Genomic DNA, 13,672 nt, shown 5'->3' on the forward strand with positions numbered 1-13,672 from the left:
CAGAGCCTAAGGAAAAGTCCAGCCCCACCCATATTTGCTCGATCCGGCTGCAGATCTCGCGGTCTTGAATGAGGCTGTCTGGAATCATGGAGCTCGCATGTCTGTCATGCCTCCATGGGTCCTCTACGGACAGAATAACTGGGGCATGAATGTAGTGCCTGCCAGAATACCAACCATGCCTCCATGGTTGCAAGCCCACTCGTTGACATAAAACCTGTCCAGCCGAGAGAGGTTGGGGCCATTGCTCCAGCCTCCGCCTATCCGATCAAGAGAAGCTAAGACTCCCAGGGCTACGCCCAAACTCTGCAAGATGCCAAGGGTCCTGTCCCCTAAGAATCAGTATCATCTCCTCCCATGCAAAGTACTCTGCTCCTAAGACTGTGGCCGTGCCACCTCCAAGTCTGTCCTATGCTACCTCTATCATGTTGAAGTCACCGCCCATGCACCAAAAATCAGCCTGGGGCAGGGCCTGTTGGACAGTGCTCCAAAAGATAGCTCTACCTTTTGCCGCATTTGGGGCATAAATGTTGAGGAAGCCAACGCTATCCTCTCCAATCAAAATGGTAACTAACTGAGCACGTCCTGGAACTATGACTCCTAATCTTGTCACAGACGGCAGAGACTGCTCGCTGACAGAGAGACACACTCCTCCCTGCGTCCTCCCTGAAGGGCCGAAGGATGGAGACCAAAAAGTATGACTCTTGCTTGGTAGAATCTTCCGGCAGCGGTGGGTACGCTCCTCAGTAAGATGGTGCTCTTGGAGGAAAAGAATGTCGATAGGTCCCCCCACCATAGCTCACTGCAGCTCTCCTCTAAGGACGCCTCGTTCCTGAAAGCACTGAGGCCCCCCTAAGCCCTGAATGTTCCATGAGACAATCCTCATATCAATCTCTGTGTGAGGCGGAACTACCGGAACTGCCCTCCACTCGAAGAGTCTTGGGCACGGGCTTAGACGGGGAATAGTCACAATCTATCTTGGTGTGAAGTCGCGCCAAATGGGCGTGGATCCTGCCCTCCATGTACTGCCACTCTACCCGAGCACGAGAGTATGCATACTCCATGCTCCATCGATCACAATGGAGATATCTATAAGAAGGGGGGAGAGGTACTGTGAGAGAGGTATGCATGAACACAAAAAGCAGCACCTCCAGGCTGGAGGTCACCATCTCCCCTCCCTGGTCTCTGTGGGTTGATCCACCAAGCTCCATCCTGGCAAGAGGCCATAGATGAATAAGAACGTCGGTGATGCGGAGATCCTGCAAATGATGCGATAGCTCAACTACCTGACCCTGAATGGTAGTGGCCACCGACTCTGGATCCCACTGTGTCTCGGGGGCTGCGCTCAAGGGGAAAGAGACGATCATCGTGCCATTCTCTGGCGTAGAGGGTTTGGAGACCACACATACCCGAATAGGGGCTACGGTCTCCTTGAACCTGTCTATCCCTTCCGTCAGAAGACACCGGAAGAAACTATAATCCACAGGCTGCCCCAAGATCCTAGGGGGCCCCACTGGAGACTTAGGTGGGAGACTCCACTCAAAACTTCTTGAAACACTGCTCACAGTCTTTATCAAACCCTGTTTCTTCACCACATCAATGCTGATCAATTCTTACTGTTTCTGCCCTGTTTCGAGCTTCTTGCACATGCCTGTGTCAGCCAGTAAGTCTTCTATCGGCTCCAACTCAAGGTCTGAACTAGTTCAGTAACTCTACTCTGCTCAGGCTTCTCAAGAGCTCTAGATTTTCCTTGCCCCTGCCCACATCAAATTCCGTGGATTGACCACCCACTTTGGGAGCAGAAATTCATTTCTTTGGCAACGCAGGCCTTCAGTAGCCACAGTGTGCTCGTGTGGTGGCTTTCTAGCGATGACTTGCAGATGAATGGGTCTACAAGCCACGGGCCTCACCAATGGATAAAACATGGGTTCTTGCCAATGACGAGTGGTGATCGGCTCACCCACTTTAGAATTAGCTGAGAGTACTGCCAATGACGTGCATCCACTTTCTAGTGATGACTTGCAGATGAATGGGTCTACAAGCCACCGGCCTCACCAATGGATAACCGATGACAAATGGTGATCCGCTGACCCATTTTAGAAGTAGCTGAGAGTACTGCCAATAACCTGCATCCACACACGTGTGTGCGCGTGCACACACACACACACTTATCAGGAGTTTAACTGATTTTTGTGTTTGTCTAAACGAAGTTTAAATTAAGCTTTCCCATAACCCACAATATCCAGAAAAGCTGCAAGTTCTTTTCCTACAAGTTGCTGCATCCACCCCACAACATTCGTTGGATTTACATCTGTGGTCCAGCTGCTCATCCAAAACATGACAAGCACTCTCAACCTTTTGAGACACATTTGTAGAGGAGAACCCTTTGAAGTTTGGACATACTTTAGATTCCATGGCACTATTCCAGCTCGTCTCTCTTTTCTCTGGTTCTCTCTGTGCATGAAAACAAGGAGTTGCTTAAACCTTGGGAAAGCTGCATGAAACCCGAGTTTGTTGTTTTATTGGTTATAAGAAACATAAGGTATGATTTACCTTCAATGATGTATCATTTTCAAAAGGCTCTGAAGGAACCCACTGTTGCCACGACCTTAAAACTGGTAAGGGGTGCCCTTCAGTGCTGAAAACATAATTACGGTTTGATAGAAAGGTATCATCAAAGAGCAGATATAAATATTTGCACCTGCACATAAATCAAAGCTTTTATTCTCTCTCTCTCAGACGCTTAATATATCTTTCTTTCTTTCTTTCTCTCTCTCCATATATATATATATATATATATATATATATATATATATATATATATATATATATATATATATATATATATATGCAAACACACACACACACACACACACACACCATAGTCACATGAAACGGGAAACGGAACAAGAATGACAAGGCTATTGGAAACGGAAACGACTTAATCTTGGAAATGGAAACGGATAAGAAACGGCTTCTTTGAAACAACATAGTTATATTTTGTATGCAACCTTAAGAGTTTCATCAAGAAACGGCACAAAGGAAATGAGAAACGGGTGACATTGGAAACGGAGTTTCCGATCCGATAGGCCCCAAAATGGAGTTTCCTTGTGACTATGACACACACACACACACACACACATATATATCTGCACATAATATGTATATATATACATGTGTGTGTGTGTGTGTGTGTGTGTGTGTTTGCAACCTACACATATATCAAAGCTTTTATTCTCTCTCTCTCTCTCATTAAAGCTTGTGGATCCAAGCTCCCATAGAGATAGTGATGATAAGAAAGACTTAATTCTATATTGATTAGCAATGTGATTAGTGCTAATCTAAGCTAGGGAAGATGATACCTAAATACAAACATGATGAATACCCTAAACTAATTAAGTAATACCTTCTTAATACAGTGATTAAGAGGGTTGAGAGATGGAGGCCGAAATTGAGCTTATCAATGAAGTTTTTGAAGGGGCATTTTTCTTAGTAATGTTGTTCTTGATGAGGCCAAGTGCCATTTGTAGCAAAGTTTGGTTCAAATACCCTAAAAACAGGCACAATCGCGCCTACAGCAGCAACTGGTTTTTCCTTGATTTCTCCTTGTTCCGTTGATGAAACGCCTTGAGATTCGAGCTGTGGGCTCCTTGTAGTATGCTCTAGCCAAACCTAAGAGGTCTTGTCCCGATTTGAGGTGTAGGCACTGAATGGCACAGAAAACCAGTCAACGGCGCCGTACGTCCGGTTTGATGCGTAGAAGCTGAAATTGGCAATTTCCTTTGGTGTGATTGGTCGTCTAGGGATGGAGAATAAGTGTCTAAGAGATCTTGGCCAATGGTCAAGAAGATGAGGAGAATAGAGCTCTGCAATCTCAGCCTCTCTTGAGTAGAAGACAAGATTGGGGTTAAGTGAGTGATAATAGCTAATAATCTAAGATTAATGCAATGTCATGCTAGAGGAGGTGAATGCTAAGATATAGGGAGCAAGAGACTGGCTCTGATACCATGTTAAAGCTTGTGTATCCAAGCTCCCATGGAGATGGTGATGATGAGAAAGACTTAATCCTATACTAATTAGCAATGTGATTAGTGCTAATCTAAGCTAGGGAGGATGATACCTAAACACAAACATGCTTATCAATATCTCCGATCGCTCACGATTCACATCTCCAATTGCTCACAATTCACCTCTCCAATCATCTCATGATCGACTCACCTCACGATCCGCACGGTTGGATCACAACACGCACTAGGCACGTGTGCACACACACACCACGAGACAATCTTAAGAGTGTGAAACATAGTCACCAGAAACGTTTGGGGGGTTTTTGACGTTTCAGGACAAAACATTTCGTCTTTCGGCTAAGAAACGTTGAGGTTTCGTAGTTTTTTCTATATAAATACAATAGTTTGTAGAATTATTTGTAGGACTACCTAGTGCTAGCTAGGCACTTAAAATATGGTAAAAGCTCAGGCAATTGTGGTCACAATTAGGCAATTGGGGAGTTGTACAATTGTGACTCGTGAGAAATTGGGCAATTGTGAGAAATTGGGGATTTATAAGAAATTGGGCAATTGAGAATTTAGGGAATTGGGAATATTGGGGAATTTGTGAGAAATTGGGGGAGAGAAGGAGGAGGAGAAGAGGTGACTGCAGATCGCATGCGAGAGAGAGAGAGAGAGAGAGAGAGAGAGAGAGAGAGAAAGAAAGAAAGATTTTATTAACGTCTTCCAAAAGACCGAACTCGGCCTATGAGACAAATCGGAGTACATGTATGGGGTATCCTCTGTCATCCCAACAAAATGAAAAAGTACTGAATAAAAAAAGCTGAATCTAGGTGTGCAGGGGATGGAGCTCTATTACTAGGAGAATGCAAAGCTATATGCATGGAGTATACAATCATGATATGCAACCTAGCTAGCTCCATCCTGTACCATACTGGGGGTATAAAATGGTATACATCAGTGAAGGGGGTGTCCACAGCTCCCTGAAGAACATGCCTGGGTGTGCTCTGAAGCGAGCCAGTCGCTCCACACCCTCTCTGTGAAACTGAGCTCTGATCTCTGTCATCTCTCTCTGGTATAGGCGTGGTGTCCGAAAGCCAGGTGTCCTCTGTCTCCTGCGGGCTCTAAGTGTCTCTGCTCTCTGGAGAGTAATTCCCTGCCGTGTAGGGGCTGGGAGGGGTATGGATCTCTGAAAAAATGTAGTAATCTGTGTCTGTCGCCCCCCCTCTGGAGCTGTCTGAGCCTGTAATAATGTCTCTCTGTGGCGCTGTATGTCTAGAATGTATCTCCCCAGTATGCGCTGGTCTGCTGCCTCAAAGATCTGGCGCAGGGAATGTGGCTCTCTGAATAAAATGGGATATCTCTCTCTGATGGCTGTATATGCTCTGCATCTGCATACATAATGCTCCTCACTCTCCACCTCCTCTCTGCACAATCTGCATACCCTCTCCTCTCGGGAGAAAGAAAGAAAGATTGTATTAACGACTCTCTCAGGCCAAAGAGAACTGGCCCATGAGACAAAACCAAGTACAATGTATGTGGTAATCTTTGAGTATCAAATGGTGCTCAGTGCACAATACAACAACTAGAAGAAAACTGAAAGAAAACTACTACTATGAGGTCGGGATGTATGTACATATGTCATATATAAGGATGGAGCACTACTAGGGTAAATGCACAACTATAAGGATCTGAGAGAGAGAGAGAGAGAGAGAGAGAGAGAGAGAGAGAGTGTGTAAGCCCAACATTTAAAAAAAAACACTTAGACAAAATTTTTAAAAAAGACAATTTATTTCTTTTAGAAACGAAAAAAAATCCCCGTTTCTGAAACGCTTTTTGGCGGTTCGGGCGTTTCAAGGTTTCGGAGTTTCTCAGCCCAGAAACGCGTTTCTATGTGACTATGGTGTGAAAGGTGCAACCAAACCTCATGATCAGCGTTGATGCATCACCTCTCAAGGAAGTGGAATGCCTCAAGTAGCCACCTGTGGGGAGGCGAGTATAGGAAAGTCCTCATGAGAAAAAATCTTATGTGTAAGAGCATGGGTGAAATCTCCCTCCCATTCGTGGGAGAAATCCTCTCCTAGGGGAGGAGGGAATAGGTTGTGAGCTATACCCCACCTGCGAGGAGTCTGATCGGTGAGAGAGGCATAAGAGTTGGGATGCTCCACGTCTTAGGTAGGGCCCACCTGCGAAAAGTCTGCAATCAGGGTTTGCAAGATAGGCATGAGGGCTGGGATGCTCTACGTCTGGGGCAGGGGGTGGGGTTCTCAGACGCCTGGCTACTGGGGTGCTGGAACAGCCAGGGGCAGGGCGGGGTGGGGTGGGCGGCATCTGTTGAGCACGCCCACCCATCTCCTAGTGCGCCTCCTGTTTCTAGGGCAGTCCCTAGTAATGTGGCCCTGCTGTCGACAGAATCAGCACTGGTCCAGTTTCCCTGCAATCTCCATTCTCTGTCTGAAATGCAAACCATTCTATCTCTGCAACATGATGGATGGATCAGAGACAAGGACAAAAACTATGGGCACCCCGTCAGCGCTGGCAGTGACCACTACCAAGGCAGATGAGGGTAGTCTTGGGAGGACGCTGACGCATGCAAGGAAGTGGACAAGGCAGGAGGATGGAGTGGATGCGCAGGAAAGAGGGGAGAGAATGACAGGGGTGGCAGAGAGAAAGGGGCCGGTTGGATGGCATAGAGGAAGGGACGGGCTGGATGGTGGGCAGAGGTGGAGTTGGGCGGAGGCAATAGGACAGCACACGAGGGCGGAAGGGGGTGGCACCAAACCCACATGGAAGAGGGCCCTCCCCCCCCTCCCGGCAGAAGGGGAATGCAGGAATCTCGTCACTCTCAGCAGGGCCAGGACAGCCTTTCTTGACATCAATGGTGCTCCTCTTGTGCTCTCTTGGAGGCTATTTCTATCAACCCTTTACTGCTTGTGAAAAAAACAATGATTTCAATGAATACCAATGTCCAATAGCAAGCAATCAGGGTATATGTCAGAGGGAACCTTACGTCTCAGAGAGAAAGAAACTGTGTTGATGGTCTTCCAACTCCATTGTGGTCACATCTCGAATACTTGCATAGCCCCCAGCAACACGAGTTAAATCATTCAAGGAAATGAGAAGTCTCTCACCAACATCCAGATACCAAGGGTCTGCAAATAGCTAGACATAAATAAAAGACATCAAACATGGTAAAAGGAACAATCCAGCATTTCACCTTATTACAATGGCACAAAAACTTTCAAAACATCAACTCAATGATGAAAAACAAACACAAGATACTAGAATTTACAGCATTCGCTCCCACCAGATTAGCAGGTGTTGCATAAATTAGATATATTTTTACCGGCCATATAATCATATGTGCAACATTGCTGCAAGACGCAAGACCCAACATGACCAATCAACTCAAATTTGCAAGGTACAGATTTGTCTAGACACATAGGTTCTTTTCAGAAAGAAATGAGGAAAGAAACAGAGAAGGAAGTGGTGCAAAAATGGAGGGGGGAAGTAATGCCCTGTCCAGAATTCAAATCATCTGAATCACTAGCATGGCTGATTTACAGCAGGTGTACTTGGATCATAGTTACCGCGGAACGGGAACGTTCCGGGAACGTCGGATGCTAGAACGGGAGCGGGAACGGGAACGGGAGCCGATCGGGAACGTCGCGGAACGCCACGTCATATGACATGTCAGCATATGACACAAAAAAATGTAACTTTTTGTATACTGATAGCCAAATATGCTTCATAATATTTGCTCCCCCAAGACATGAACATACATTTCTGCAAGCAAAAAAATAAATAAAAATCGGAACGTTTCGGGACGTTCCGGGAACGTGCCTTCGCCCGGAACGGCGTTCCGGCGTTCCAGGAAGGCGGAACGACGTTTCGTGGTAACTATGACTTGGATGGTATCCTAGATATCCTGTGTTCGTTCAGGGTCATGCCTGGCTAAGCGGGCCAAAAGAGTTTAACCGTATCTCTTTGTCTAGAGAAGAAGAATACAGGGAGGGGTTCCATTAGGTCCCAAAAAGCGAAAACTATGGAAGATATAACTAGGGGCTGTAATTCCAAGTGATCCCATCCTGGCCTTAAGACAAAAGGTCCGGGGCTCCAGATGAGTAGAAAAGCTGCCTTGCAATACTTCAGAGGCCACATAGCTTTTGACTGATAAGCACGATTGTAATGCAAACAGGGCCCTTGACCTTTGGTTAGCTGTTTTCCAGGCTGATTTCTATACGCTATGGCCTCTGGAAGATGAATTCAAATGAAGGGGTAAGAAGATCTAAATAGGATAAAATCCTCTCCCCAACCTGATGATCCGCTGGTTGCCAGTATCTAACAAGCCCATGACATGCAAGAAAGGGGAAAAACAATGAGAAATGAATGATACCAAAAACCAATTTCACACCAATAAATACCGTCTCCTAGAAAAGCGTTTACATATACTTCCACATAAAGAGGGTCTGTGTTCCTTAATTACAAATACTACTCATAATTTTATAAACCAAAAGTTTATTGGCTTTAAAGGACTCATTTTCACTCCTAACACTAAGAATTAGCAAGTATTAACACTATCATTAGTGCTAATCATAATTATTCACAACCTTATCCTCTTTTTCACTTGGCTTAAAACAGACAGGCAATTGAAAGCTTGGCATTGTCAACACACCACACTATTGACCATGATCTTCTACGAGGGCATTCAGCACTCCAGGGCGCAGCCATGACCAGGAGGAATTAGACCGAATCAGGCGGAATCGCGCGCAACAGCCACTGCAGTCGGCGCCAATTATTTTGCGGGAAATCACAAATTCACGGCTTTTCAGCCTTGTTTGAGTGACCAGACATGACCCAGCTACTTTACAAGCTGAGCGCCCAATTTTTGAGTGTTTTGCTGAAAAACAAGCAGAAACTGCCCATATTTTCTAATTGGGGTGGTGGGGTTTTTTTTCCAGTGGAGGTTGGGGTGTGGAGGTGGGAGGGGAGGGGAGGGGGCAGGGGCGGTGGGGGCGCGGGGGCGCGGGGGGTAAACATGTGCTGAACAAGTTAATCAGAGAAAGTCAAGAGCATGTCCCAATGCACCCATTAATCGTAGGAAAAATAAGCAACAACCTTTTGTAGCTTGATAAAGGTAAAAAGTTGACTCTGCCAACTCAGGACGCAAAGGATAGTAACGCTCAGTTGGATGGATTGTGCCTCTATCCAACAAGTACCTTTATCAATCAAAGCCAAGCAGATCATCAATGCAAATGTATCAATTATAAGTATACTAAGATATAAAACTCGTCTATTACTCTCTAATTATGTGGATGCCTCTCCAAAAAGGCACCAAAAACCTAGGATTGTAATCACCTACCTCTCAGGCATCACTCCATATTTCTTCCAGACACCAAAGAACTCACGATGAGTTGCATTAGCAGCTGCAACATCACCAATAAGAACCTGTATCTAAGCAGATTAAATGAAAAATATTGGCAAAATGACATGCTTATGATATGGAGGAATGGGTTCATAATATTTCTATATGATTTCCTAGAATCCTATACAGCAAGACTGAAGCCCGCTACCTCACCTGCACTGCAGGCCAAAACGCTTGGAGGCTGGTGAGCTGCCAGTATGTTGCCTTTCCAGTTCTCATGTCAGCTTCATGATACCTTCTCAGACAGATGCCCATAAAAAATATGCACGACCAAGTGCGTGCTAATGCGAGTAGTAATTTGTTTCATACCCTTAGCCAGAAGGAGAGGTGAAAAACAATAAAAAGGGCAGCACTAACCACGGACCATGCCGGAAGTACTGCTGCACGGCAATATAGGCATGTTGAAACATATTCCAATATTCGTCACCTCCAAAAAGAATGTGGGCTTTAAGAAGATACTCATAAAATGAGTCCACCCCTGGTTCGAGCCAACAAGTGAACATATTGATATTCTACATATAATGAGAACTCTAAATGACATCAAGAACACCCTTAACAAGTGTATTTCCTACCTGCACCAATACCAGATGAATGTTCGATCCATTTTCCTGTTCCAACATTCAAAGTAGTTCCCATAAGATCCAAAGAGCTGCGTAGACTCCAGAGCTTGCGGAGAGCTCTAAGTGCAGCAGTTTCATATTGAGGATTCCCAGTTAAGCGAGAAAGTGCACCCATCTCAAGAATAAGAGAACCTGCTTGGCATAAATCCAAGATTTTTAATGTTATTCTATGACTCTATTACCCAATAGTGTGACTACTAATAATGAACACCGAGAAGTTAATACCACATCCTGAAGTACTGGTTTCCAAAGTTTCATCCTCCATAACCCCATTCTGAAAGGGTAGCCAATAAAATAGTTACTAAATGCATTACTAAACACAAGATGCCACCTTCATCAAAGGTAACAGCAATATCTGCAGGCACAACACAGTGTGTAACGTAAAACCTTCAAGTTAATCCAAGCATATGGTATGCCTGTAGGTGTATTAAAAGCAGGTAACAATCGTTGTCCAAGATCATCAGCTAATTGAAGTAGTTGATTTTTGTAACCCCCTGGTATCAGCTCACCAGAAGACTCTGAAGCTAGCAGATGTGCCGATATAAGACCTCCAAGCAACCTGATATTGCACTGAAATTCAAACCAAAAATGCTTACAATTACATGTTTCATTGTCAACAATGTTAGTATTTCACACAAAATGAACTGCAACACCGCTTGTATTCAGCCATTTTTAAAAAATATCAAAGACATGTGAGATTTGTACCTCAAAAAGGTTGACACGAACATCAACATCGAATGAAAGGTTCTCTCCTAGCCAAAGTACTGCCTTTGCAAACTCCGTCTCATTCCCCAACACAGCTAAGCTAGAGTACACAAAATCAAAGCCTTACTCTCCCAGTATCTTGAAGTCGTGTCATACTAGCAGTTTTAATCTCTCTCTCTCTCTCTCTCTCTCTCTCTCTCTCATCCCACTCATTCCGGAGTTTACCATCTCGCCTCGACCCATCGGTGTTGCAGCCGACCATGCATACCTGGCCTTCTCCCTCACATGCCGCCCAAGATACTACTTCACCAGAGAGAGCTCTTCCATCTATTTTGATCACGTCTACCGCATCCTCTCCGACCTCGACCCCCACATCCCACTTGAAGCGCTTACCACACAACTCGCAGCCACCTTCCATACGTCCGCTGCAGCCAACTTCCCGCACTCCAGAGCCACCCCTACATCAGCAAGAGGGAATGTCCCACATAATAGCTGGTACGACCAGGAATGTCGTGATACCCGAGCCCATCTACATCGGGAGGTGGCGCTAGGATCCACCACTCACTGGCGGGCACGAGTGATCTTCCGACATCTCACACGGAGGAAGAAAAGAGCCTACCTAAAAGGCTTGAGCAGGAGCTATACCAGCTATTTCTTGGGAGGGACTGTGAGGAGGCCTAGAGGATCTTCCAAGATCATTGCCGGCCGACTCCAATTACTTCACCTGGAACCTGGAACACCTATGCCACCTCTCTCTACCATGCCCCCGAGCAGTAACCTCTCCCCCATCCACCCGAACCACGTCCCCCACACTCTTCCTTCTTTCACTTGAGCATGGTGAGAGATGCTATTGACAAGATGCAGACTGGGAGAGCAGACGATCATGATGGACTCCTCACCGAGCATTTCTCTCATGCTAGGGACACACTAGCCCCTTTACTAATTCACATGTTTAACAGGGCTCTATGTGAGGGCTTCCCCGCCAGCTGGTCATCAAATACTATTGTACCTATCTTGAAAGCAGGTGACCCCATGGACCCCAGCAACTACAAGACTATCATGATTGGTCACACCTTGGCCAAGATTTATGGTTCGATTTTGGAGCATGAGCTTGGTAGATGGTCCGAGGAGCAAAGACTCAGAGCACCGGGGCAGGCAGGCTTCAGGAGAGGGCACTCCACACTAGATCATATCTTTACACTACGGGGATCATTGAGGAGGGGAGAGCTCACGGGCATCGGATATACTGCTGCTTTGTGGATTTCCGCAAAGCTTTTGATACCGTCCCACGAGCCAGACTTGATGAGGAGACTGCAAGATATGGGAGTGCCAGCAGAGATGCTTTGGAGAATCATTACACTCTATGAGTCAGTCACAAGCAGAGTACGGGCTCCAAGAGGTGACTTAGAGATCATACACACTATCGGGGTGGTGAAGCAGGGCTACCCCTTGTCTCCTACTCTATTTGGTCTATACATTGACAAGATCTCGGATTAAATAGACAGACAGGGAGGACCAGGAGCACATTCAGCAGGAGTCCTGATACGGATCCTCTTGTATGCGGATGATATTGTTCTTATTTCTAATTCACCAAAGGGGCTGCAGAGGCATTTGGATGCATTACGGGCCTTTTGCGAGGATCGGGACCTCACTCTGAACCTTGGAAAGACCAAGGTCATGATCTTTAACACCTCCCCACAGCGGATAGGTAGATCTGCAGTACAGTTTACATAGTGGAGAGCTTGTGGAGTATGTTACCTCATATGTATACCTTGGGATCACTTTTGTTGGACCTCAATTCTCGATGTGGAAGGCGGCCGAAGCTAGATTGATGAGGGAATATGCAACCCTTGGCTCGCTAGAGAGGCAATGCTCACAGATACAGTTTCAGGAGCCGACGACGAAGCTTTGGCTATTTGCTACTCTAGTTACACCTCCACTACTGTATGGTGCCCCCATCTAGGGTCCCAACTTCTACCACAAGAGGAGACAAAGAAGAGAGCTGGCCGAGACAGATACAGAGGAGGTATATGATGGCTGGAAGCCGATGGAGAGGCACCTAGTGGCAATGATCTCGCGCATGATTAGAAGTAAGCCATCAGTGCCACATGAGATTGTGCGGGCAAAGCTGGGGACTACACCGATAGTGACAAAGGCTCTATTCCAGACAATGACATACTGGCACAAGCTATGGGAGCTTCCACTAGATAGATACTGTGACATGAAAAAATAATATCTTTCATTTTCAACTTTGTATATAGTTTTGTGGCTTTGCAATGGTAATAAGGTGGAAGCTTGTCCAAGAAGATTGCGGCACGCCCGTAATAAAATGACATCATGGCGGCTACCCCAACAGCATCTCTCATCAATATTTTGCATTTCCTAAAGTTTGGGTAATGTGTGGATGTGCTCATTGTAAATACCAAGTATGTTCTATAAATGCTTTGGTATGGTTGTATAGGTGAGTGATGTGGAAAATAAAAGTAGGCCTAAATGTATGCATGGCTCGCCTTTGTAATATTTAAATGCTATTTGCCACAAGCTAGCATGTGGAGAAATGTGTGTAGGTCATAGTTGCCACACGTTTTTTGAAACGCGTTTTTGAAACGTGTTTGAAACGTTTCAAAAACGTTTCAAACAAATTTCCAAAAGTTTTTTAAAAGTTTTTTTCAAATTTTTTTTCAGGTGTTTTTTCCAGGTTTTTTTTAGGGGGGTGTCCATAAATTTATGTTTGGTACAGTTTAATGCTAAAATCTACATTCAACTTTCATATACATGAATCATGATACATCATGAATGATGAATCCATGATTCAAATTTCATACTGAATCCTGATTCTTAATACATCATACATGATTACAATTTACATCATACAATGATCATACATGTAACATGAATCATGATACATCATACATGAT

The 13,672-nt window shown here is 45.3% G+C and overlaps 1 protein-coding gene across 4 annotated transcripts in view; it reads right to left on the reverse strand.

Annotated features, from left to right (window-relative positions):
* Positions 1-2,184: 2,184 nt before the first annotated feature.
* The window catches only part of LOC147608712 (Glycosyl hydrolase family 47 protein), a 29,325-nt gene continuing 17,837 nt past the window's right edge, over positions 2,185-13,672 (reverse strand). Inside the window, exons 5-15 of one of the 4 annotated variants that reach the window (XR_015264311.1) lie at positions 10,755-10,854; positions 10,437-10,619; positions 10,275-10,323; positions 10,002-10,181; positions 9,787-9,907; positions 9,583-9,664; positions 9,367-9,458; positions 9,123-9,223; positions 7,015-7,166; positions 2,551-2,698; positions 2,185-2,451 (exon numbers count right to left, since the gene is read on the reverse strand). Coding sequence is in view for 3 of the 4 variants with exons in the window: in XM_086788230.1 (XP_086644356.1) it covers positions 2,209-2,451; positions 2,551-2,698; positions 7,015-7,156; positions 9,123-9,223; positions 9,367-9,458; positions 9,583-9,664; positions 9,787-9,907; positions 10,002-10,181; positions 10,275-10,323; positions 10,437-10,619; positions 10,755-10,854 (1,441 nt within the window). In the remaining variant the exon portion in view is untranslated. The remainder of the gene's footprint in view (positions 2,452-2,550; positions 2,699-7,014; positions 7,167-9,122; positions 9,224-9,366; positions 9,459-9,582; positions 9,665-9,786; positions 9,908-10,001; positions 10,182-10,274; positions 10,324-10,436; positions 10,620-10,754; positions 10,855-13,672) is intronic. The other 3 variants (XM_086788231.1, XM_086788230.1, XM_086788232.1) reach the window with 3 other exon arrangements.

The sequence above is a fragment of the Cibotium barometz genome, chromosome 52 (assembly GCF_041138505.1).
Source record: "Cibotium barometz isolate CiBa-2024 chromosome 52, ASM4113850v1, whole genome shotgun sequence".
NCBI classification, from domain to species: domain Eukaryota; kingdom Viridiplantae; phylum Streptophyta; class Polypodiopsida; order Cyatheales; family Cibotiaceae; genus Cibotium; species Cibotium barometz.